We start from the raw sequence: 25,048 nt of genomic DNA on the forward strand, positions 1-25,048 counted from the left end.
CGGGGGTGGGGGGGAGGGCTGTTGCGGGGCAGGCCTAGGGGACTCTCACAGTGGAGCAGCCAGGCCATGAAGGGCCTCCAAGGGCTCCCGCGGTCAAACTAAGCTTTCCTCATGACACAGGTTTCCAGGACTCGGTGTCCACAGGCTCCGGAGCTGTTTGCCAGTTCTGCTAATCATTCACCACCTTCGGCTTCCTTCTCAGCTACTTGTGGGCAGTGTCTGGTTTGGGATGGGTGATTCCTATCTTCAAAGTCTGAGATCAGGATGTCTGTGTTTTAATGAACAACATGTGGCTTTGGTGCCTGGCCAAGGTGGGGGCCCGAGCATCCGAGATGGGAGCGTAAGTGGGGCTACTTGTCCTCATACGTGCCACTTTCAACCTCGCATTGCTGTTGGGTCATTGCTGCTGTTCTCTCTCCTCCTCTGGCGACTGGCTCACAGCTGCCCAGAGTGGCCAAGAGATGGAGATAAAGGTGGTGGTCAGGAGAAGAAGGATATCTGCTTGTTCCTCAGTGTCCACTACGTCCCGTAGACCCACAGCTCTGAGGTGTGGGAGATGATGTTACTACTGACCCAAAGCAACCTTTTCAACACCTGCAGTCATTCTCGGTAGAACTGTGCTACTCAAAAACATGCACTTGCTCTTTGCTGATGACGGCTATTTAGTGCAGCAATGGACTTTGCTGCATAGAAGGGCCGCTTCCCCTCAGAGCAGATCAATGACTTCCCAGAGCAAAGGCAAGGACCGAAGAGAGTAGCAGAGACTTCCCCCTGCTCCACTCATCACAATGTCAAGCTCACCGCTTCTCTTCGTACCTCCTCTGCCTGAGCATTCAGCACTTTGAAGTTTTCTGGATGTTTTGACCACTAGCTAAAAAGGAAAAACTGCGGTGTAACAAAATCACTCCCTTCTATGCAACAATGCCCATGTTTCCCTCTTTCCCACTCCCTCCCCGTCATCCTCTCCCTCCCTCTTCTCTCTCTCTCTACTTAGAGAACGCAGACACCAAAGCTCTTTCCAATCCTTAATAGAGAAACTGAATCTCTGTTAATTAGGGGGAAATTGGGACTGGAATCCTGGTCTCTCAATTTCCGGTCATTTTATTTTTTCATTTCACAACCCTGCCTTCCTAAAGCTTGAGTTCTACAGCAAAACATGAGCAGTGGTTATCGTCAGGTTTGGAACTGCAAGTGCTTAATTTTTTCTCATTTTTTGGTTGTGGATTTTTTTCCAAATTTTTCTATAAAGACGATGTCTTAATTTTGCATTCTCTTGGGTGAACTAGCTGCTATGACAAACAACAGTGAAAATTTGCCCTGCTTTACCAAAATAAGTTTATTTCTTGACCACACATAGTCCAAAATGAGAGTTCCTGAACAACGTATGGGACTCCTAGAAGGAATCCAGGAAACCTCTTCCTTCCGTCTTGGGGTTCCTCCATCCTCAACAACATATGACTTTCAAGTAAGCTGTGATATTCTGTATAAAGCCAGAGGAAAAGAAAATAGCATGGAAGAGTATGTGAGGGAAGATTTTGTGGGTGAGACCATCTTTTCCATCACACTCCATTGGCTAGAACTCAGCTGCAAGGCTGTATCTAACAGCAGGGCATAACAACTTAACTTAGCAAATGATAATTAAAGAGAGAACAAAGTTAACGAGCTAACTCAATATAAGTAACTCCCTGAATCTACTTGTCTCAAAATATCTGCATTTTATTAAGAAATTACCCCTTAACACCCTACGATTGATCTCAAAAGGGAGCTTTTCAGGTTCATCTACTATTCATTGGAGAGAGAATTGGAGGCAGGTGAGGGGCTCTCTTGGTGGTTCCCCAAATCTATCTGTTACAGAAAAATAAAGAGGTCAGGTAGGTGCTCAATATGTATACATGTGAGCATACTCCCAAATGTTGATAAACTTTTATGTTCGGGAAGAATATATTTGCTTTCAATTTATGACCAGAGATATGAGTAAGGAGTTTTAAAAGATGTGCAAATGTTTGTGAGTAGCCTAGGCCTTTTCTGGGTGGTCTCCACGTTTATTCCCCTCTCCTCTGCTCCTCTAAGCACGGGACAGGGGAAGAAGAAAGCAAGCCACGGGAGAGAGGAGAAGTGTGTCCAGACACATCTCAAGGGCCCAGACATAGAGCTCACGAAAGCACACATTCTCACAAATGCATATTAGGAAATATTCATCCTCCTTTGTTGGCAGAAGTCAATTAGTTCTCAGTGTATCAGAATGGAATGGAACAATGAGCCCTACCTCGCCAAAAGTGTAGGCTTCTGTCCAGAACTTTCCATTCTGTCTGGGAGCGGTGGGCAGAGGGAGATGATAAAAGTAGGTACAAGTTAGCTCTGTCTACGCAGTCAAAAACTTGAGAGGCCCTAAGGGGGAGGAGGGCAGAAAGGGCCTAACTTCTGTTCTTCACTCCTTAATCAACCAGACCTATAAATGCATGGGAAAGATCAGTGGTCATTTTCACCCAAGGCTATATCTTTTCTGTTATAGACTGTATCAGGCAACATTGTTCTTTAAGGCCCCAATAGTCAATGACTCTCTCCTGTATCCTTCATGCCCTCCCAGGAATAAGGGAAGATGGGCCAGGCTGTGGAAAATATCCTATGGAGGTTTGTTGACGATGGTGACTAGTCCATCTTAATGGTTTGTGTGGTCCCCTGTCTGGATGATGGGATGGTGTTGATGAACAAGGGGCTGCTGCCAAGATACATGTACCTCAAACAGTGGCAGTACCTCATCGTGTTCATCCTCCTCACCCTCAACAGCTGAGTAGATGTCATGGGCAAGAACTCGCTGCCTCAGAGATGTGTACTCCTAGAAAAAGGTACCCTGGTCCTGACCTTCTACGTGCTTCTGCTGCTGCTGGTGTCACATGTTCAGGACTCGTCAGGGGTGGAGCTGAAGATTCATTCCCTGCTTATCTTGGTGGTCTTCCTGCTGAAAGGGTATTGACCGTAGAGTTGTGGGCACCCGACACATTTCACCTCTTGCTGATTGAGACCTTGCTGTTTCTCCTGATGGGCTCCTGGCTGACACAGGCAGCCTTCATTCTGTACAGACCTTTCATGAGCTACCCATGGCAGGACGATGACTTCAGTGACATCATGTTCATCACCACCTCCTTCTGCTGGCATGTGACAATCAATGCTTTGTGCCTGTTGGGAATCTATGGCGTCTCTTCCTTTTGGTATTCTTATCACAGTCCCAGCTTGAAGGAAGGAGGTGTGCAGTTATCCCAGGCTCCACTCTGACCTGTACCCAGAAATGTAAGCCTCAGCCAGGCGTGCAGAGGCCCATCAGCCTGTCCACACCCCAGGAAACCTGCAGGCAGAGACAGGAAGTGCTCTTTGAGGACAAGAACTATGTCATATACATTTTTATACACCCTGCCATAGTCAGTAAAATCTAGAGCAGTTACTAAATTCGGGTTTCCTGAACTCCTGAAAACATTCTTGCTCACTCTGGTATTTCATGCCAGACAAGTGGCAGTGGCTGTGCCACGGGCCCCTGGAGAACGGGCAGGGGAGTGGGGGCTGTTGTGGGGCAGGACTAGGGGACTCTCACAGTGGAGCAGCCAGGCCGTGAAGGGCCTCCAAGGGCTCCCGCGGTCAAACTAAGCTTTCCTCATGACACAGGTTTCCAGGACTCGGTGTCCACAGGCTCCGGAGCTGTTTGCCAGTTCTGCTAATCATTCACCACCTTCGGCTTCCTTCTCAGCTACTTGTGGGCAGTGTCTGGTTTGGGGTGGGTGATTCCTATCTTCAAAGTCTGAGATCAGGGTGTTTGTGCTTTAATGAACAACATGTGGCTTTGGTGCCAGGCCAAGGTGGGGGCCCGAGCATCCGAGATGGGAGCGTAAGTGGGGCTACTTGTCCTCATACGTGCCACTTTCAACCTCGCATTGCTGTTGGGTCAGTGCTGCTGTTCTCTCTCCCTTCCTCTGGCCACTGAGAACCAGCTCACAGCTGCCAGGAACTGGGGGGGGGAGCGCGGGAGCTGGAGGAAGCTCTGCCGCCCCTGCCTCACTTGGACTACAGCCTCGAAGGACTAGGAGCAACATTAAGAGTGATCGAACGCAGCTCCTCTTGAGGCCTGCAGGCCACGTGCTTCCCAGCCCGGCCCTGCTGATGCTCAGGGGAGCAATGGACCCTGTGCTTCTCCCAGAGCAACCCCAAACCAAAGGAACCCCTAGGCTTCTCTCCTCCCTGACTCACTTCAGAAATGTCGCTCAGAGTTTCCCCTTCTCAGTCCTGAGCTCTGCAGTGTGCTCCAAGGGTTTGGATAACACACCAAAAGGGAGAGAGACAGGAGATAAAGATGCTCACTACTGTGCAACCACATTCACGTCCTTTTATTTTCACTTTAACAGAAAGTTCAACCCCAACTTTTCAGCTAAGGCGTATGACAATCAGCAATCAGGGGGAACTGGGATTAGAACCCAGATTTCTGACTCCCAGCCAATGCGTCTCCACTTCCTCATGCTGCCTTCCTGAAACTATGTTTCTATACCTCAGTGGTGATAATGGCCACCTCTCGATTATGGAATTACAGATGATTTTTAATGTTCTCCTTCTTGCTTATATGTTTCACTTGGTTTTTCTACAAGGACTATACATTAATTGAATAAAAACACCTAAAATTAAAACTGAAAATAAGCAAATTCCTGCAGACTCAAGCTTTGTCTTTGCAATCTGCGTTCACACTCAAATCTCCAGCCCCACTAAATCTCTCAATAGTAAGAAGTAATCTGAATTATTGTCACCCTCAAGGGCAGAGAAACTTAATGTCCCTGGAGTTCAGTGGACTTGAGAAAGAGTCGGTCTCTGTATGGGAGTGAGGGCTCAGAGGCAGTGTTGTGATCTGGCTAGAAATGCTCCTGCCCACTAGGGGCGCTGTCAGCACGTAAGTGCTGCCTCTCTGCCCCACACCATTGCTTGCACTGTGAGGACAGCTGATTATGCAGAAGACTGTGACGTCAGCATGGTTCCAGTGGAGTGACGAACTCCCTCTCCCCTCACCACAATTATCACCAACAGAGAAACTCCCAGTCCATGTAGCTCCTGCAATAAACCCAGAAGCATTTGTGGGCCCCGGGCATGCCTCCCACTCCCTGTACCTTGTTCTCCACCTTCCTCTCTGCCTTGTACTCTGCTGGCTGCTACCCAATACCCAGGACACTGTCTTCTGAGGGCACATTAGACGGTAGTTAAGTGATAGATAGATGAATCTGATGGGCTAATTCTCATGGCCAACACAGTTCACTGGAGACACTCCTCTCAACAGTATCTGAACGTGAAGGATTACACCTTAATCCCTTGCATCGCTGAGAGATGGATCATGGGAGCAGATTGATACGGAATATGGATTTCTTATGGCTATCAGAACTTACACATTTGTAGTGAAGAAGTCTGTGGAAGGCTGGTTCCTCTCTGCTGTAGAAGGGGCCTCAGATCAGCAGGCAGGAAGTGAGGGAAGAGCAAGGACATACTGAAAGCCATGAGGACCAACTGGAGCCCGTGTCTGCCTCTCACCGCCTCATACTTCAGTGGCAGGTGACCTGCAGAAGCAACTGGTACCCTTCACACTAAGAGAAGCTGAGGGAGCTGTAGGCCTCACCAAGGAAGTGAGCCAGCAGCTCAGTGACGGGATGCGACAGCTACAGTGGCACCTGGCACCCTACACCCTCAGAGAATGCTTAGCTTGCTGCTTGACTTCCACCTTCAGATGCTCAAGTAAATTTCTCTGGTAGCCAACCTAACCTGGAGCCACACAGGGAAGGAAATTCTGGGAAACGTGGCTCAAGCTTAGTTAGGTTGACATACTACGATACCACCACAGTCCCTAAAATCAATATCAAAGGGTAAATTTCAGATCCATTTACTGGCCAGTAGAGATGCTGAAGTGGAGGGAGGGGAGTGGGGATGTGAAGAGGTAAAAGGAAGAGGTGAAGGGAGCTTTCTTGGTGATCTTCAGAATGTGTCTATAAGAGAAGAACAGACGTCAGATAGGCCGTTACATGGTCACATAGCCAAATGTTTATAAATATATGTGTCCAAAAAGAAAAACTTACAAGTGGACCAAAGTTATGTCTGAGAAGTACTGAAGGATACTCAAGGGTTTCTAAGTGTCCTGGCTTCCTCTGGACACCATGGCAACCCCTACCCCCATCTCATGCTCCCCTCCCCTTCTTCTCTGAGTGCTGGGCAGCACAAGGGGAAGGAAGCCACGGGAGAAAGGGACAAGTGTGATCAGAGCACCTCAAGGGCCATAGAGGGGAGCCCCTGCAAGCACATGCACCAGTTTTCTTCTTTGGCAGAAGCCAGTTAGTTTCCAATGTACCAGAATGGAATGGAACAGTGAGGCTTTAGGCCATCAAAGGCGTAGGCTTGTTTCAAGAGACATTTCCTGTCTGTGGGGGAGCAGTGGGTGGGGTAAGATGATAAAAGTTGGTGGAAGGCAATTCTTTCCAGAGCCCAGAACCTGAAGTGGCTCCAGAAGGTGTGGACGTGTCCGAGCTTTGTCTTCTCTCCTACGTTAGCAAGATCTGTAGTTCAATGGGAACCTTTGCTGGTCATTTGTACCCAGGGCTGTTTCTAGTCTTCTATGGACTGTATCAGGCAATAGTGGTCTCCAAAGCTGCGATATTCAATGACTCTCTCCTGTATCCTTCACGCCCTCTCAGGAATAAGGGAAGATGGGCCAGGCTGTGGAAACTATGCTATGGAGGTTTGTTGAAGATGGTGACTGGCTCCCTCTTGATAGCTTATGAGATCAGCTGTGTCACAGGGGGGTTGAAGCTGATGAACAGGGAGCTGCCACCGAGATTTATGTACCCCAAACAGTGGCAGCACCTCACCATGTTCATCCTCCTCAGCCTCAATGGCTGTGTAGATGTCACGAGTAAGAACTTGCTGCCTCAGAGATGTGTACTCCTAGAAAAAGGTACCCTGGTCCTGACCGTCTACGTGCTTCTGCTGCTGCTGGTGTCACATGTTCAGGACTCATCAGGGGTGGAGCTGCAGATTCATTCTCTGCTCATCTTGGTGGTCTTCCTGCTGATGCTGGTGTTGACTGTAGAGCTCTGGGCTCCCGACACATTTTACCTCCTGATGATCGAGACCTTGCTGTTTCTACTGATGGGCTCCTGGCTGATACAGGCAGCCTTCATTCTGTACAGACCCGTCACAGGCTACCCATGGCAGGACGATGACATCAGCGACATCATGTTTATCACCACTTTCTTCTGCTGGCATTTGATGATCAATGCTTTGTGCCTGTTGGGAATCTATGGTGTCTCTTTCTTTTGGCATCGTTGTCACAGTCCCAACTTGAAGCTCATGGTGACTAAAGAAGCTCCATATGCCAAGAGCACTGTAGGATCCCTCTACAAATTGCTGCAGGAAGGGGAGCAGGCAGAGAAAGAAGAACAGGCTCTTCTCCTTTCAAAGAGTTCGCCCTGAGACAGAACCTAGATGCCTGGCACATGGTCCACTCCATCTTCCTCGTTGTGGGTTCTCTCAGACACGGCCGTTGTACCCTCTCTGGTCCCCAGAGAAGGTAACGGCCATGAAGGAGAGCAGGTGGTCTCCCCATCTGCTGGTACATCTCCTGTCCCTGGAACCTCTAATCGCTGAGGAGATGAGGAGAGAGAGGCCTGAGAAAGGGACACTGATGGGGTTTGCGGGGTGGTGGTGGGGGACCAGGGGAATAGGTAAGTGTGCATGAAAAGCCCTGGTGGGAGAGAATGCAATAGAAGGAAAGAGAGTGGAATCCAGCAGTCATGCTGCCAACGGCTGCTTCTCCAGTCTTTTACTCCAAGAATAAAGACTTCTCACAAATCAAAATTGTGATGGTGGGTATTTCTGTTTGCCTTCGAAAGTGACACCACCATGTGGAAACAGATATAGTACAATTCACTTTCCTACCTGGTTGAAGTGATAAGAATCTCATATACGTTTTTTAAACTTGGGTAAATTACCATGTTTCAAATTTTGCACATAAAATGAGAATTAATACTTTCATATTACAATTTTTCAAGTTTCCATAAACCGATTTTTATTAAATGCTGTCACATTTTTATTCCTGACTTCTAATCCAGCCAAAGCAAGGTGCTTAGCTACTTGTTTAACCACCGCCAGCCCCACCAGCAACTTACTACATCTTAATTTACTACATCCTAACTTGTGCCTTTGCCAAAGGACATGCTGTACAATTTAGAAAATGGTATTGCCAGTCACATATTTACTGCACAGTGCTGTTTTCTACCCAGCATTAAATCTCCTTGCACTACTACCATCAAGAAATACTCCTCCAGAAAATTCTCCTCTACTTCTTTGATCTGGAACTTTTCAGCAACTCTTCTAAATCTGCTGTTACTTTGTCCATGCTGCTGTTATACTCTGCTTTGTCCTGTTTCTATTGTCTTTCGTGGGGAAGTTTTGCCTCACCAACTAAAACATAGGCTCCTTAAGAGCAGAGAATTTGTCACATCCTAGTTACCAAATTTGCTCTGCGTGTTCCAGAGGAATAAAACGTTGTCCTCTACGTGGTTGATGTTTAATAAAGTCTCTGCTTCCAGAGCCTTCCTTCCTGTCCCTCCCAAAGGTAACGTCTGACTGCGCCGTGAACCTTCAGGGAGGCATCCACGGTCTAAAGTCTGAATCATCTAAGCAGCGGGTCCACTCTCTTCCTGGTCTGTGTGCAAAATAAACTCCACTGGCCTGTTTAAAATCGTTTCTCTGTATATCGTTGTTTAATATATCTACACAAGGTACACACTGTTGGCTTTCCAAAAGTCTCCATCACTAAGGCTCCAAAGGGTTCATTTGTCCAAAGACTCACTGCTGGTCAGAGACATGGCGGCAACTTTAGCTGGTAGGTCTGAAAGTCAAGCCCTTGCTTCTGTCATCTGGGTTGGAGTGACTGATCCAGAGAATAAAATGGGTAGAAAGCGGGCAGCACGGAGACCTAGAGCGCATGAGTAGAACAATGCACTATCCCACATCCTTCTAAAGAGCATGTGCACATCACACTTCCTCTCTCTATATCCCCAGGCTCACGGGGGTGTGGAAAGGCTGAGGGGCCTCCTCACGCCTGGCTGGGGCTTACATTTCTGGGTACAGGTCAGAGTGGAGCCTGGGACAACATGTTCCTCTGACTAAGTATTTCTAATCCTCTTGTTTCTCCTATTACACCTAGTTCCTAGGCTCTTTCTTATTATTTTTCTTCTGGGCTTGCATTTGTTAATTGCAATTTTTAAATACAGTCATGGTAAATGATGAGGAAACACAGAAAACACTTCCTCATTGATCTTGACAAGTCTTTTGTGCCCAAGTTCTAAATTGCTAAGCAAATCTCTGATAATTAATGAATTTCTTCCAGTGTAACACAGTCGGCCCTCCAGCATCCGTGGATGCACCCACAGATACAAAGAGCCTAAGATTCTTGAGCATCTGACAACTTTGGTATCCCTGAGGGGTCCTAGAACCAATGCCCCACAGATACGGAGGAATGACTGTCCCTCATAAAACATAACTTCTGGGTAACATACTTGCATTTACAGAAACATTCTTAAATTAAATGCACTCCCAATAAAAAAAATTCTCAATATGACAATTTAACAGAATTTAATTTTAATGGAACTCAGCAAAACCGTTCTAAAATCTGGGAAAGAAATACAGAGAGGAGTGCAGGTCTTTTTTTCCCTAGAAGTAAAAATGAGGAATAAATTGCTTCATCAGCTTTCATAATACTTTATAAATATTCGATAATTAAAACTGTGGTGTTGGAAAGAACAAGTATGATAGGTCCATAAATCAACATAGTGTAATATAATAGAGACTCTAGAAACAGAAATAGGTAGTGTAAGAATTAAATACATATTAAAGATGGACTCTTCAATTAATGTGAGGAATAACTGGCTCTCCATTTGGGGGAATAAAAATCCACTTAATTTCTGACTCACAGAACTCATGAAAAAAGATTTACAGAGCCTGCACTGGAGGTCTAGTGGTTAAGATTCAGGGCTGTCACTGCTGAGGCAGCTGGGTCGTTTCCCAGTTGTGGAACCACACCACCCATCTGTCAGTGGTCACACTGTGGCAGTGGTTACACAGAGAACTAAACTAACAACTAGGATATATAACCATGCACTGAAGCTTTAAAAAAAAAAATTATATGTGGATTGAAAAGTTAAACATGAGCAACAAGGCTGTAAAAATGTTTTAAAGGAAATCAAGGAAGATATTTTACAGCAGAAAACATGAAAAACTTTCTTGAGCAAGAAAAAAAACTCTGAAACGATTACCCATTTTATTTAGATATCATGTAAGTAAAAGACACAAGAAAAAGAGAAAAAAAACCAGACTCTGTGAAGAATATTTTCAACATGTGTAACAGGAAAAAAAATTAATACCCAGAATATATAGAGATGTTCAAACATAAATAAACACAAAGGCAATTAATATAAAAAATGGGCAGATGATATAAATGACTGTCTTAGAAGAAGAAGGCTAATAAACATAAAAAAATATGATAACCTAACCAATTCTGAGAAAAAGCAGATTTAAATAAAGTAGGATCTTTTTTTTCACTGTCAGTTTGTCAAAAACTGTGAATAGTGTTAAGGAGACGGTATTACCCATTACTGGAGAAGATGTAGGGAAAGGGAAACTATTATGCACTGTAGATGACACTGTAAATTGGTCTATATTTTCTTGCAGTCAGTTTGGCAGAGTGTGCCAAAATTTAAAGTGCATATATCCTTCAAGCAAATAATTCCACTTCTTGCGATCTGCAGAGGACATGTGTCATATGAGCTTAACAACATTTTTGAAATATCCTCCCAACATTCTAATCAGTTTCCACCCTGTTGGGCCTGCCTTCTTGGTGGGTTTTGACTTTTAACTCCTGGCCTCCCCCGTAGCTACCTAGGGCACAGACATGGAACCAATTACTCACCTTCAGTTGAGACGTCAGCTCAGAAGCAAGCAATGGAAGGAAAGTGGCTCTGCATGGGATTTCTATTCCACAAAACAAGTGGTGGCAAAGATGGTAACCTCTGTTCTCATCATCAAGCTGGTTTGCCCTGTAGTTCTCAGGTCAGTGCCAGAAGCAGCAACCTAAGCCCATTTCGACAGTGGAGTTCTAGGCATTGGTCCTTCAAACTTAACACTGAGTCTCTTTCTCCAGCCCCGCTGATGATTCTGTGAACGAATTCACCTATTTTAATACATCCCTTTCTCTTAAGCTAGCCAGATGGATTCTTGTTGTCTCCTGCCAAGAACTCTAATACAGTATCAATTCTACAAATATTCACACATCTACAAAAAGAGCATGTACAAGAATGGTCACGGAAGCATTGTTTCCATAGGGAAGTTTAAATAACAAATGTTCACCAACAGAGGAATGATTCAATAAATTATGGAGTACTGTGAAGGAGTTAGAGGGACAGGGCAGAACTGTATGCCCTAACATGAAAAGATCTCCAAGATGAGGTGAAAAAAGCTAAATGCAGAAAATATGGAGTGTATGAGCCAGGTTTTGGAGACGGGCGTGTTCTTGTTAACTCCAGAAGGTGTTAAATTTTCACACCTGTCGAGAATGGTCAGGCCCACAGGGCAATCAGGAGAGAAGGCATCTTGATGAGTGTGGTGCCTTGCCTCACGCAACACACACTACAGCAAACTCTATCTCCATTTGAATAATGATCCAACTGGAATTTAACCTATAGTTAAGTGACCATATAATTTATCATTCAAACCTAGATGCTTGAGAGGGAAAAGAAGCAAAATTAATTCTTGCCCTGGGACAACAGGTAAAAACCAAACTGCTCCAGACAGATGGGGATTTATGATTACCTTACCTATAACCTAAAAAGAGTTGTGCTGTATATCTTGAGTTTGCCCCTCCAAATCCATCTTTCACCTCCATCCTGCTCGCTCTCCCAGGAGACTGCCCTAGTCTGTAGCACATCGCTGAGCTCCCTTATCCTCTGGCTTCAGGCAATGTTCAGCCACTGACAAGCCCCAGCAGGAGGGTGGAGAAGACAGTAAGAATAGGGTTTTTATTCTCTTAGCACCTGCCTCTGTGGTCACCTCGGGCTGGCAGTATCCTGCCACCATCAGTATTAGTTTCCCAGGCTGCCACCACAATCTTAGTGGCTTAAAACAACAGAAATTTGTTCTCTCAGTTCTGGATGCCAGAAGTCCAAAATCAAGGTGTACACAGTGTTGGTTCCTTCCGGACTCTGTCAGGGAGAATCTGTCTCCTGCTTCTCTCTTAGCTTCTGATGACTGCTGGAAATCCTCAGCATTCCTTGGCTTGTAGATGCATCACTCTAATCTCTGCCTTCATCTTCATACTGTCTTCTCTGTGTATCTGTGTCTCAAATCTCTCTCTGCCTTTCTCTTTTAAGGTCACCTATCATTGGATTTAGATCCCACTCTAAATCCAGGATGATCTCATCTCAAGATCCTTAATTATATCTGCAAAGACCGTTACTCCAAATAAGGTCAGATTCACAGGTTCTGGGCGTTAGGAGTTAGAAATATCTCTTTAGGGCCCATCATTCCACCCACTACACCATCCTTACACATCCACAAACTTCTCCCCTCCCATTTCCCTCGAGGCCTTGAGGTAGTAAGAGTGCCAACTGTTACTCAACTATTCTTTATGGTTTCCTTACAACCTATGCACATCTAGGTAAGAAGTCCTTTTATTAAACCCTCCTTGAATTATCCCCATTTGGATTGCCATCTATTTCCTATTGGGACTCTATCTGCAACACCAGTGGAGCAATTGCACAGGAAGTCAGAAGCCTAAAACAGAATTCACCCCCAGATATTTGGAACAATGACCAGAGAAGAACTTTTACAAGTGAATTTCACAAAAGTGAAGACACAACAAAAGGGACTAATTTGTTAACATGTTGGTAATAAATTAAGAGAATCTTCTAAATTCAATCGAGGTGACCAAAGTATTAATTCTTTCATTCGAAAATCCTAAATAGCTACTATTTTCCAGGGAACCACGCAGAGATTAGCAATATGATAATGAGAAAGATACAAAGACAGACACAATTATAGTGCAACTTATAGTAATGATTGAAAAGGATTGGATGGTGAGGTAAGCAGTGCTCTAAGATGGCCCCCAAGGTTCCTCCCCCGATGTACACTCTCTGTATAAGCCCCTCCCCTTGAGCATGAGTGGGACTGCTGAATATAATGGAATATCACTCCCATATTAGTTACCAATTAGTTGAGTTTGAATTAGTGAAAAAGGGAGATTGCTCTGGATGGATCTGACCTTTGAAGTCTTTACAAGAAGAGGAATCATCAAGGAGATGCACTCCTGTTGGCCAGGAAGAAAGCAAACAGCCATGCTATGAACTCCTATGGGAGCCACATGGCAAGAAACTGAGAGCAACCTCTAGTTGCTGGAGCTAGGAGCTCCAGTCCTCGAACCACAAGGAGCTGAATTTTGCCAACAGCCAGTGAGCTTGCGAGAGGACCCTGAGCCTCAGGCGAGAATCACAGCCCTGGCTGACACCGTGATTTCAGCTTGGTGAGATTCTGAGCAGAGGACTCAGCTAACCCAGATTGGATTTCTGACCCATGGAAACTGTGAGATAATAAATTTGTGTTGCATAAGCTCCTAAATTTATGTTAATTTGTTATGCAGCAATAGAAAACTAATACAGGTGGTATGAGTTTTGGGAAAAGGTTCATCGAGCTCTGGTCAGTGATGAGAAGCACTCTATCTCATTAAGATATGTGGCCCTGTTACTGGAAGATTGTATCCAAAATGAAGCAGAGATCCCAATGAGAATGAGAAGCTTCAGGACCATCAAGCTCTTGCACTCCGTGTCTGTAATCATAAGGCAGCCTATGTGGGTTCAGTTTCCAGGGCCCCAGAAACAGTGGTGTGGACAGGGCTGATGAGAACTCTAGACTTGGAGATACTAAAGGCAGAGGAGAGAGCTGGGTGGAAGTGATCAATTGAACCCTCCGGGTGGTTTGTCACATCAAAGTTGATGACCAGGAGTTGAATTTACATGAGCTTCCAGTGGGCCTCTTGGAGGCTTGGTAGACAATGTATATTAATTAACGGATATAAAACAGATAAACCCTTCAATCTTATTGGCTCAGCACAACAGGTTATTTCTGTCACACTCATAAAGTCAAATGTCAGCACGCCTAATTAGTAGACAGCCTTTCACCTGGTCTTTCAGAAGCCAGACTCCTCCCATGTTGTGACTTTGTCCTCCTCTAGGGCCTCAAAGTCCTCTGTATTCAGCCAGCAGATATGGAAAGAAGAGGTGAGGAATAGGAGGGAGGTTTCCATGGCCCACATCTTGAAGTGGTGTAAATCACTTCCACACGTACCCCACTGGCCCAAACTCAGTCACTGTGCGGCTGAGCAATTTGCTCCCCGTAGGGGCAGCAATTTCCTAGGAACACTACATTGTGGGAGGGGAGCAAGAATATTCAGTGGTCAGATAGCTGTCTCTCCCACAAGGAATTTTGGAATTTAGAATGGGGTTCTCAAATTACAGAATTAAGAATCCCGAACAAGAGGCAGCAGAGGGTAACACCTAATTTGGGGATGCATATTCTTGTTTGGAAGAGAAACGATCCATGGAAAAACAGACTCATGGTCCTTGAGTTCTGTCCTCAGCCACGGGTATGAGTTCATAGTGTAGTATTAGGGCAGAACTCAGTACAACAGAGGTAAGGCGAGTACGTGCTTCCTCCTTGCCCAAAGTTTCCAGAAGAAAAGAAATTTGCAGCTGTTGAAATGTGATTGTCAAAAAGTACCTGATATCAATTATATAAACTGTGAAACGTAAGTCACGGTTATGCAATGAGGTAAAAAGCTCACATTATAGAAAATGCCAGAGGAAAATTATGAGCTGGTATGCCAGGAGAGATAAAGCATGCATGACCTTTGACACTAAGAAATTAGACTTATTTTCCGTCTCTTGGGAGCCTTGTTTTGGTAACTCAGTGACAAACCCTAAGGCTTAGTAATCTTTACTTGAAATAAAATCAAAGTTTGGTGCATGAACAGATGGCCTGTCTGTAACCTGGTCCCAGTTTCTAGGGACCTGCTCCCTTTGTGGTTCTGCTTGTGCTCTCACCTCTGGCTTTCTCTTTTCCTACAGTGTATTCCTGCCTTGCAGCAAGGTGAGTTACAGTCATTTTTTGATGATGATGATAATGCCTTTAAACAGAAAGGAAGTAAATTAAGAGAGGCTTTTGGGGGCCGGCCCCGTGGCCAAGTGGTTAAGTTCGCACGCTCTGCTTCAGCGGGCCAGGGTTTTGCTGGTTCGGATCCCGGGCACGGACACGGCGCCGCTCGTTAGGTCACGCTGTGGTGGCATCCCACATACTGCAACTAGAAGGACCCACAACTAAGATATACAACTACGTACTGAGGGGATTTGAGGAGAAAAACAAAAGAGATGCTTTCGGAAAGCAACATACTAAAATCCCACAGCCTGACAAGTTGATAGTGTAGCTCTCTAGATGCCATTTCTGACCAAACTTTGACCTTCTCCATGAACTGCTCTTTTCACTAAAACTTAAAAGTTCATTCAACTTGTCATTCTATACTGTCTAAATCTATGCAATCCAATAGACAGCCAATAACTACATGGAGCTATTGAGCACTTGAATATGGCTTGTCTGAATTGAGAGGTGCTTGAAGTGCAAGATATGCGCTGGAGTCTGAAGACAGTATGAAAGGATTACAAAGTACTTCATTGATAATTCTGAGATTAATTACTTGTTGAAAAATATTATGGAAATATTTGGTTACCCATCTCATTAAAAGTAATTTCACCTTTTTATGCTTTTTTATGTTGCTTTTAGAAAATTTAACACATGTGACAATCTCCATGGAACAGAGGTAGTCTAAATAGTTCTCTAATGTCTGTGTTTTGTGCATGTGCAGAGGTGTGTGCCTTCAACTAAGTTGTAATCTCTTTGAGGACAAGAACTATGTCACAAAATTTTTTATACACCCTGCTACCCTCAGTAGAATCCAAAGCAATTAGTAAATTCATGTTTTCTGAACTCCTGAAAACATTCTTGCTCACTCTGGTATTTCATGCCAGACAAGTGGCAGCGGCTGTGCCAGGGGCCCCTGGAGAACGGGCAGGGGAGTGAGGGCTGTTGGGGGTCAGGACTAGGGGACTCTCACAGTGGAGCAGCCAGGCCATGAAGGGCCTCCAAGGGCTCCCGCGGTCAAACTAAGCTTTCCTCATGACACAGGTTTCCAGGACTCGGTGTCCACAGGCTCCGGAGCTGTTTGCCAGTTCTGCTAATCATTCACCACCTTCGGCTTCCTCTCGCCTACTTGTGGGCAGTGTCTGGTTTGGGATGGGTGATTCCTATCTTCAAAGTCTGAGATCAGGGTGTTTGTGCTTTAATGAACAACATGTGGCTTTGGTGCCAGGCCAAGGTGGGGGCCCGAGCATCCGAGATGGGAGCGTAAGTGGGGCTACTTGTCCTCATACGTGCCACTTTCAACCTCGCATTGCTGTTGGGTCAGTGCTGCTGTTCTCTCTCCCTTCCTCTGGCCACTGAGAACCAGCTCACAGCTGCCAGGAACTGGGGGGGAGCGCGGGAGCTGGAGGAAGCTCTGCCGCCCCTGCCTCACTTGGACCACAGCCTCGAAGGACTAGGAGCAACATTAAGAGTGATCGAACGCAGCTCCTCTTGAGGCCTGCAGGCCACGTGCTTCCCAGCCCGGCCCTGCTGATGCTCAGGGGAGCAGTGGACCCTGTGCTTCTCCCAGAGCAACCCCAAACCAAAGGAACCCCTAGACTTCTCTCCTCCTTGACTCACTTCAGAAATGTCGCTCAGAGTTTCCCCTTCTCAGTCCTGAGCTCTGCAGTGTGCTCCAAGGGTTTGGATAATACACCAAAAGGGGGAGAGAGACAGGAGATAAAGATGCTCACTACTGTGCAACCACATTCACGTCCTTTTATTTTCACTTTAACAGAAAGTTCAACCCCAACTTTTCAGCTAAGGGGTATGACAATCAGCAATCAGGGGGAACTGGAATTAGAACCCAGATTTCGGACTTCCAGCCAATGCATCTTCACTTCCTCATGCTGCCTTCCTGAAACTATGTTTCTATACTCAGTGGTGACAATGGCCACCTCCCTATTATGGAGTACAGATGATTTTTAATGTTCTCCTTTTTGCTTATATATTTCACCTGATTTTTCTAAGTGACTATATATTAATTGAATAAAAACACATAAAATAGAAATTTACAGTAAGCAAATCCCTTCAGAAAGCAGAATTAAGCTTTCGGGCTGGCCCGGTGGCACAGCGGTTTAGTTTGAACGTTCCGCTTCACTGGCCCCAGGTTCGCTCATTCAGATCCTGAGTGTGGATATGGCACCACATGGCAAGCCATGCTGTGGTAGGCATCCCATATATAGAGAAGAGGAAGATGGGCACGGATGTCAGCTCAGGACCAGTCTTCCTCAGCAAAAAGAGGAGGATTGGCAGCAGATGTTAGATCAGGGCTAATCTTCCTCAATAAATAAATAAGCAAATAATAAAAAAACCAATTAAGCTTTGTCTTTCCAATCTGCATTCACACTCAAATTTCCAGCCCCACTAAATCTCTCAATAGTAAGAAGTAATCTGAATTATTGCCATCCTCAAGGGCAGAGAAACTTAATGTCCCTGGAATTCAGTGGACTTGAGAAAGAGTCCATCTCTGTATGGGAGTGAGGGCTCAGAGGCAGTGTTGTGATCTGGCTAGAAATTCTCCTGTCCACTAGGGGCGCTGTCAGCACGTAAATGCTGCCTCTCTGCCCCACACCATTGCTTGCACTGTGAGGACGGCTGATTATGCAGATGACTGTGACGTCAGCATGGTTCCAGTGGAGTGACGAACTCCCTCTCCCCTCACCACAGTTATCACCAACAGAGAAACTCCCAGTCCATGTAGCTCCTGCAATAAACCCAGAAGCATTTGTGGGCCCCGGGCATGCCTCCCACTCCCTGTACCTTGTTCTCCACCTTCCTCTCTGCCTTGTACTCTGCTGGCTGCTACCCAATACCCAGGACACTGTCTTCTGAGGGCACATTAGACGGTAGTTAAGTGATAGATAGATGAATCTGATGGGCTAATTCTCATGGCCAACACAGTTCACTGGAGACACTCCTCTCAACAGTATCTGAACGTGAAGGATTACACCTTAATCCCTTGCATCGCTGAGAGATGGATCATGGGAGCAGAGTGATACGGAATATGGATTTCTTATGGCTATCAGAACTTACACATTTGTAGTGAAGAAGTCTGTGGAAGGCTGGTTCCTCTCTGCTGTAGAAGGGGCCTCAGATCAGCAGGCAGGAAGTGAGGGAAGAGCAAGGACATACTGAAAGCCATGAGGACCAACTGGAGCCCGTGTCTGCCTCTCACCACCTCATACTTCAGTGGCAGGTGACCTGCAGAAGCAACCGGTACCCCTCACACTAAGAGAAGCTGAGGGAGCTGTAGGCCTGCCTGCTGCCCATACCAAGGAAGTGAGCCAGCAGCTCAGTAACGGGATGCGACAGCTACAGTGGCACCTGGCACCCTACACCCTCAGAGAATGCTTAGCTTGCTGCTTGACTTCCACCTTCAGATGCTCAAGTAAATTTCTCTGGTAGCCAACCCAACCTGGAGCCACACAGGGAAGCAAATTCTGGGAAACGTGCTCAAGCTTAGTTAGGTTGACATACTATGAAACCACCACAGTCCCTAAAATGAATATCAAAGGGTAAATTTCAGATCCATTTACTGGCTAGTAGAGATGCTGAAGTGGAGGGAAGGGAGTGGGGATGTGAAGAGGTAAAAGGAAGAGGTGAAGGGAGCTTTCTTGGTGATCTTCAGAATGTGTCTATAAGAGAAGAACAGACGTCAGATAGGCCGTTACATGGTCACATAGCCAAATGTTTATAAATATATGTGTCCAAAAAGAAAAACTTACAAGTGGACCAAAGTTATGTCTGAGAAGTACTGAAGGATACTCAAGGGTTTGGAAGTGTCCTGGCTTCCTCTGGACACCATGGCAACCCCTACCCCCATCTCATGCTCCGCCACCCCCTCCTCTGGGTGCTGGGCAGCACAAGGGGAAGGAAGCCACGGGAGAAAGGGACAAGTGTGATCAGAGCGCCTCAAGGGCCATAGAGGGGAGCCTCTGCAAGCACATACACCAGTTTTCTTCTTTGGCAGAAGCCAGTTAGTTTCCAATGTACCAGAATGGAATGGAACAGTGAGGCTTTAGGCCATCAAAGGCGTAGGCTTGTTTCAAGAGACATTTCCTGTCTGTGGGGGAGCAGTGGGTGGGGTAAGATGATAAAAGTTGGTGGAAGGCAATTCTTTCCAGAGCCCAGAACCTGAAGTGGCTCCAGAAGGTGTGGACGTGTCCGAGCTTTGTCTTCTCTCCTACGTTAGGGAGTTCTGCAGTTCAATGGGACACTTTATCGGTCATATGTACCCAGGGCTGTTTCTAGTCTTCTATGGACTGTATCAGGCAATAGTGGTCTCCAAAGCTGCGATATTCAATGACTCTCTCCTGTATTCTTCACGCCCTCTCAGGAATAAGGGAAGATGGGCCAGGCTGTGGAAACTATGCTATGTAGAGGTTTGTTGAAGATGGTGACTGGCTCCCTCTTGATAGCTTATGAGATCAGCTGTGTCACAGGAGGGTTGAAGCTGATGAATAGGGAGCTGCCACCGAGATTTATGTTCCCCAAAGAGTGGCAGCACCTCACCATGTTCATCCTCCTCAGCCTCAATGGCTGTGTAGATGTCACGAGTAAGAACTTGCTGCCTCAGAGATGTGTACTCCTAGAAAAAGGTACCCTGGTCCTGACCTTCTATGTGCTCCTGCTGCTGCTGGTGTCACATGTTCAGGACTCATCAGGGGTGGAGCTGCAGATTCATTCTCTGCTCATCTTGGTGGTCTTTCTGCTGATGCTGGTGTTGACTGTAGAGCTCTGGGCTCCTGAAATGTTTTACCTCTCGCTGATCGAGACTTTTCTGTTTCTCCTGATGGGCTCCTGGCTGATACAGGCAGCCTTCATTCTGTACAGACCTGTCACGGGCTACCCATGGCAGGACGATGACATCAGCGACATCATGTTTATCACCACTTTCTTCTGCTGGCATTTGATGATCAATGCTTTGTGCCTGTTGGGAATCTATGGTGTCTCTTTCTTTTGGCATCGTTGTCACAGTCCCAGCTTGAAGCTCATGGAGACTAAAGAAGCTCCATATGCCACGAGCACTGTAGGATCCCTCTACAACTTGCTGCAGGAAGGGGAGCAGGCAGAGAAAGAAGAACAGGCTCTTCTCCTTTCAAAGAGTTCGCCCTGAGACAGAACCTAGATGCCTGGCACATGGTCCACTCCATCTTCCTCCTTGTGTGTTCTCTCAGACATTGCCATTGTACCCTCTCTGGTCCCCAGGGAAGGTAATGGCCACATGAAGGAGAGCAGGTGGTCTCCATCTGCTGGTACATCTCCTGTCCCTGGAACCGCTAATCGCTGAGGAGATGAAGAGAGAGAAGCCTGAGAAAGGGACACTGATGGGGTTGGTGGGTGGGCGGTGGTGGGGGACCAGGGGAATAGTTAAGTGTGCAAGAAAAGCCCTGTGGGGAGAGAAGGCAATAGAAGGAAAGAGAACAGAATCCAGCAGTCATGACGCTAGCAGCCTCTTCTCTGGGCACAAGCGACTGCCCTGTACCTGAGGGAATAATGATTTCTCGCAATTCAAAACAGGAATCATTCAAATGTCATCCTGATAAAGAAAAGTGGGTACATCTGTTTGCTTGCCAATGTGGCGCCACCATGTGGGAGTAGCGTAATCAGAATTTATAATTAATTTATATTCATTGAAATTACATTGTTTTTGATCCCCACTCTCCCCCGCCCCTCTTTTTAAGGATTGGCTTCTTTTCAAATTCAGATCAATAAAGTGAGACTTTACCAATGCTTTAATATAGTAACATTTCAAATTTGTAGAATCCAAATTTTTATAGACTTCAAATGCCTCAGTACTTCCCCCACTTCATATTTTATTATTCCTATTCCTCACAAAGCTTACCTATTCCGCCCTCGCAGTCTCTGCACACGTAATTTACTAGATCTTATCCTTGGATCTTTGCAAATTTCACTCCCTTGCATCTCACAGAAAGCCATTCCACAATCACATTTTTACCATGTTATTTGGTACCCAGCATAAAACCTACCTTCCCCTGCACCCCAATGAGCACCCCCAAGGGGGCCTTCTCCAAGAGCTCTCGCTGACTCCCGTGTTCGGGAACTCTTAGGCACTTATACTAAACCCGCTTTGATAATTTGCTCATACAGCTGATAGACTCTGCTTTGTTGTGTTTCTGAAATCATTTCCCTTGGGGAGGTTTTTCCTCGCCACCTAAAGTGTAGACTCCTAAAGGGTAAGGACTTTGCCATATCCAAGTTACATCATTTCCTATGTGTGTGCCAAATATGTAGCATAGGTGATGCTTAATGAAGGCTTATTTGCTTCCAGCATCTCCGCCAACACCTGTTCCTTCTAAACGTGTTGCCACATGGGTCCGAGGTTCTGTGAGCCTCTGGAAAACACCAACAGCCCTGAAGCCTGAGTCATCTCCTTAGTAATGAGCCCACTTGCTTCCTCGTTCTTGGGATAACAAAATCCACTTTACTCTGTTATTGTTTTTAATTCTCACAAGCATTCCTATAAGGAACCTCCAGAAAACTGAGACTCAGCAGGCTCACTTGCCCAAGTCTTACAGCTGGTATGAGGCAAGACAGGAATTCAAGTGCAGGTGTGTCTGACTCAAGCCAGTGACTGTGTCCTCCGGGACACAGTGACTTTGCTAAAGGCAATGGAGCAGGCAGTGATCCTCAAAATGGAATTGTTAAAAAAAAAGAAAGAAAAAAAGTTCAGCCAGAAGGCCCAGCTACAGCTGCCGCTCGGTGTAAATAGTTTAGACCCCCCCAAAGGGTGAGTCTATGTCCCACTTTCTGTCCATCCCCAGCCCCCACCCTCTAGTCTTCTCTGGAAGTGAGAGTCTGGCGGGCTCTCAACTTCTGGCTAGGTCTTAAATTTCTGGGCTGGGATCCGAGTGGGAGCTGCGGAAAGACTTGTTTGTGACCAAGATTTCTGATCCTTGCCATTTCCCCTTAACTCTTGGTTCCTAGGGGCTTTTCAGTGACCTTTCTCGAGGGGCCTCCTGTTCTATTCACTTCTCGCACGCATTGACGGGAGATGATGAAAAAGCAAGCTGCCCACTTCTAGTCATTTGAGGGCTAACTTTATATTGATAGCCAAACCTCTGGTAATCAGTGGATTACCCCAACATAACATCTCTTAAATATCTGGTGTAGGTAATAAGCTTACGAATTCTTAATTTACTATATTTCAGATGTAACGGAGAGCCCCCCCCCCCCCCCAGCCTTTGAAGGCCAGTCGAGAAAAAAAACTTCCCCTCTTCAGCTCGTGGGGAAGAGTTTCTCACAAAACTCCACCAGAGGGCACTACGTTCACACCACCCCAGCCAAGCCTTTAGCTCTCCAACCCTGTAAACAAGTCTCTCAAGAAAGGGTTTAAAAGAACTGGGAGGAGGGGAAAGGAGGTCAGGAAAAGTACAGAACCAGCCTAAGTATTGCCCAAGCATCCAGAAAACATATCTGTGGACTGTTTGTTTCCTGCTAAAATCTGGCATGTGAATGTGAAGTAAACAGGGATTCAAATCAACTAATGGGATGGGGGGTGAGGGAGGAAGGGCTGTGGATCCAGTTGAGGATATCTTCGGGAAAAGCGCTAAAGGACACACTGTGATCTTTTTTGACTACAATGCTACATTTCCTAAACTTTTTAATAAGCTTCAATAATGTTCCAATCAATCTAGAGAACAAGGATTCATACATACACTGAAAATAAGGAACAGAATTTATCTATAAAAAAAAATCCCAGATTCACAGCACAACGAAACTAGGGACAGATTATTAAATAGGCAAAATGATCTCCAAAGAATCCTTTACAGAGAAGCTGCCATAAAGCTTTTCTTTTTCTGGTAATCTAGTTATTCACAAAGAATAAACTGAACATCCACTGTATGTAAGGCACTGGGTGAGACACAATGTCGGATTGAGAGGTAAACCGGTTAGTCCCTGCACCGGGTACTTTCCTCAGGGGTAGAGTAGGGATCTCAGTGCTTTCGAGGTGGTGGCTCAGAATGCCTCGTCCACAGCCTGAGGAGATGGGAAGGAAGGGAAGCAGAAAAAGGCTCTCAAGGGAGTTACACCCTGGAAGCACATTAGGCTGTGAAATGCTGCACAAAGGTGACTTCAGCTAGCTCCTCCAAGTCACTGAGGCCTCAGCTTCCTCACCTCTACGATAGAATAAGAAATGTCAGACAGAGAAGCCAAATACTGTATGATTTCACTCATATGTGGAAGATAAAACATAGATACAGAGAATAGATTAGTGGTTACCAGAGGGGGAGAGGGGAGGACGAAAGGGGTCAAAGGGCAACGTGTATGTGCCGGAGGGCAACTAGACTTTGGGTGGAGAACATGACGTAGCCTATACAAAAGTCAAAACATAATGCTGTACACCTGAAATTTATATAACGTTATAAACCCATGTGGCCTCAATAAAAAATTAAATAAGATAGAATGGTGTGAAGATTAATTCTAGAATTGCACAGCTTTAATTTCCTCAGGAAGACTTATTTTCCCATGTTGTCAGCTAAGATGAACTTAATTACTCTAAGCAGTTTCCTATTAGACACAAGTTTTGGGGTGGGGCTCAAACAGACCCGAACCTTCAGTCATAACGTGCAGTTCAGGAAATGGTGTGTTCCCCATATTCGAATGATTTCAAGAGGTCTTCAACAAAACTCAAATCAGGCTAAAGAAACACAGCTGAGATTTGAACTTCTAATTTCCTAACCTGAGCTTAAGAATATCAAACAATCAGAAAGGATGTAAAGAACCATTCCTGTGTGTTCAGTGTTGGATAATGAATTGAGGTAAAACCTAGTCTTTCTTTAATTGTGCAGAGGGAAATTTGAAAGCTTGGCTAACTGCAGCTTTGCCTCAAAATTTGGCTTAAGAGTAATGACATTAACTTCCAAGGCTGTTTCTTTTCTTCTTTTTGTTTTATTTTTGTTTTGTTTTAAGATTATACTATGGTCTATTCTTTCGGAAAGAACCAGTGTTGGTTTATTAAAAAAAAAAAAAAAAATAGTTGACAATTCTGGGTTGGGTTTCCAGGGTGTTCCTCAAGCCTGGGTCTCAGCTGGGTCTCTTTAGCCCAGGTTAAGGGTTTAGTTGAATGCCTGTTGAAATCATTCAAATATAGGGAAAACTCCATTTCCCACACTGCATGTTATGGTTGAAGGTTTGGGTGTGTTTGAGCCCTCCCCCAAATCTTGTCTCTAATGAGTGCAAGGCACCCACACAGACCCTGGGAAAGACATACCGAAAGTCCCTGTCTGAGATGAATGTCGCATCTGTCATTTTAGATAAGGGCTTATGACCTGCAGAGGGAGAATGAGTCCTTTAAAATAGAAAGAAAGAAATTGAGAGAACTCGCAGGTAAAGCCCACCCAAGACAAGGCCTTTACTTCAGGAAATGGAACAACATTCACGAAACGCTTTTAGTCTCTGGGCATTTCTGGAGGTTTGGAACAAAATCTTTACCTATAATATTGCTCCCCGACTCTATCCACCCCTTGGACAAAGCTACTCTAACTAGAAAGACCTGACTTCAAAGCACATGTAATGGAGCCCCCTGTCAGCTTTGACACAGGGTGTACTAAGAGACAGAAGGGTTCATGGGTTCAAGTATTCTAATGCTCTTTTTATGGAGGGGGTGGAGGATGGGGGTGGATGGCAATTTGGGGAAGAAGGAGAACAAAGGGCAGCAGACACAGCAAAGTCAAACTGGGTGACACAGGCTGTTCTACTTTTAACTTCTCTAAAAGTACAGCCTGGGTTT

General features: G+C 45.6%; 2 protein-coding genes and 1 pseudogene across 2 annotated transcripts; all 3 read left to right on the forward strand.

Moving 5' to 3' along the window:
* The first annotated feature begins 287 nt into the window (after positions 1–287).
* On the forward strand, positions 288–3,273 carry LOC106833976 (transmembrane epididymal protein 1A-like; annotated as a pseudogene).
* A 3,117-nt stretch (positions 3,274–6,390) lies between these two features.
* On the forward strand, positions 6,391–7,937 carry LOC106833977 (transmembrane epididymal protein 1A-like). The gene has a single exon (XM_070497687.1). The coding sequence runs from the start codon at positions 6,577–6,579 to the stop codon at positions 7,480–7,482; it is 906 nt and encodes a 301-aa protein (XP_070353788.1). The 5' UTR covers positions 6,391–6,576; the 3' UTR covers positions 7,483–7,937.
* Positions 7,938–19,365: 11,428 nt separating this feature from the next.
* Positions 19,366–20,561, forward strand: LOC106833908 (transmembrane epididymal protein 1A-like). Its single transcript, XM_070497963.1, is given in 2 exon segments — positions 19,366–19,670; positions 19,673–20,561. Coding segments are annotated over 2 exon segments (906 nt in total). The 5' UTR covers positions 19,366–19,502; the 3' UTR covers positions 20,411–20,561.
* The last annotated feature ends 4,487 nt before the right edge of the window (positions 20,562–25,048 follow it).

This window comes from Equus asinus, chromosome 25, assembly GCF_041296235.1.
Source record: "Equus asinus isolate D_3611 breed Donkey chromosome 25, EquAss-T2T_v2, whole genome shotgun sequence".
In the NCBI taxonomy this organism is placed as follows: Eukaryota; Metazoa; Chordata; class Mammalia; order Perissodactyla; family Equidae; genus Equus; species Equus asinus.

Excerpts from the sequence above, each read along its gene's own strand:
- LOC106833977 (XM_070497687.1), top strand. The coding sequence starts at position 6,577 with ATGGGAACCTTTGCTGGTCATTTGTACCCAGGGCTGTTTCTAGTCTTC.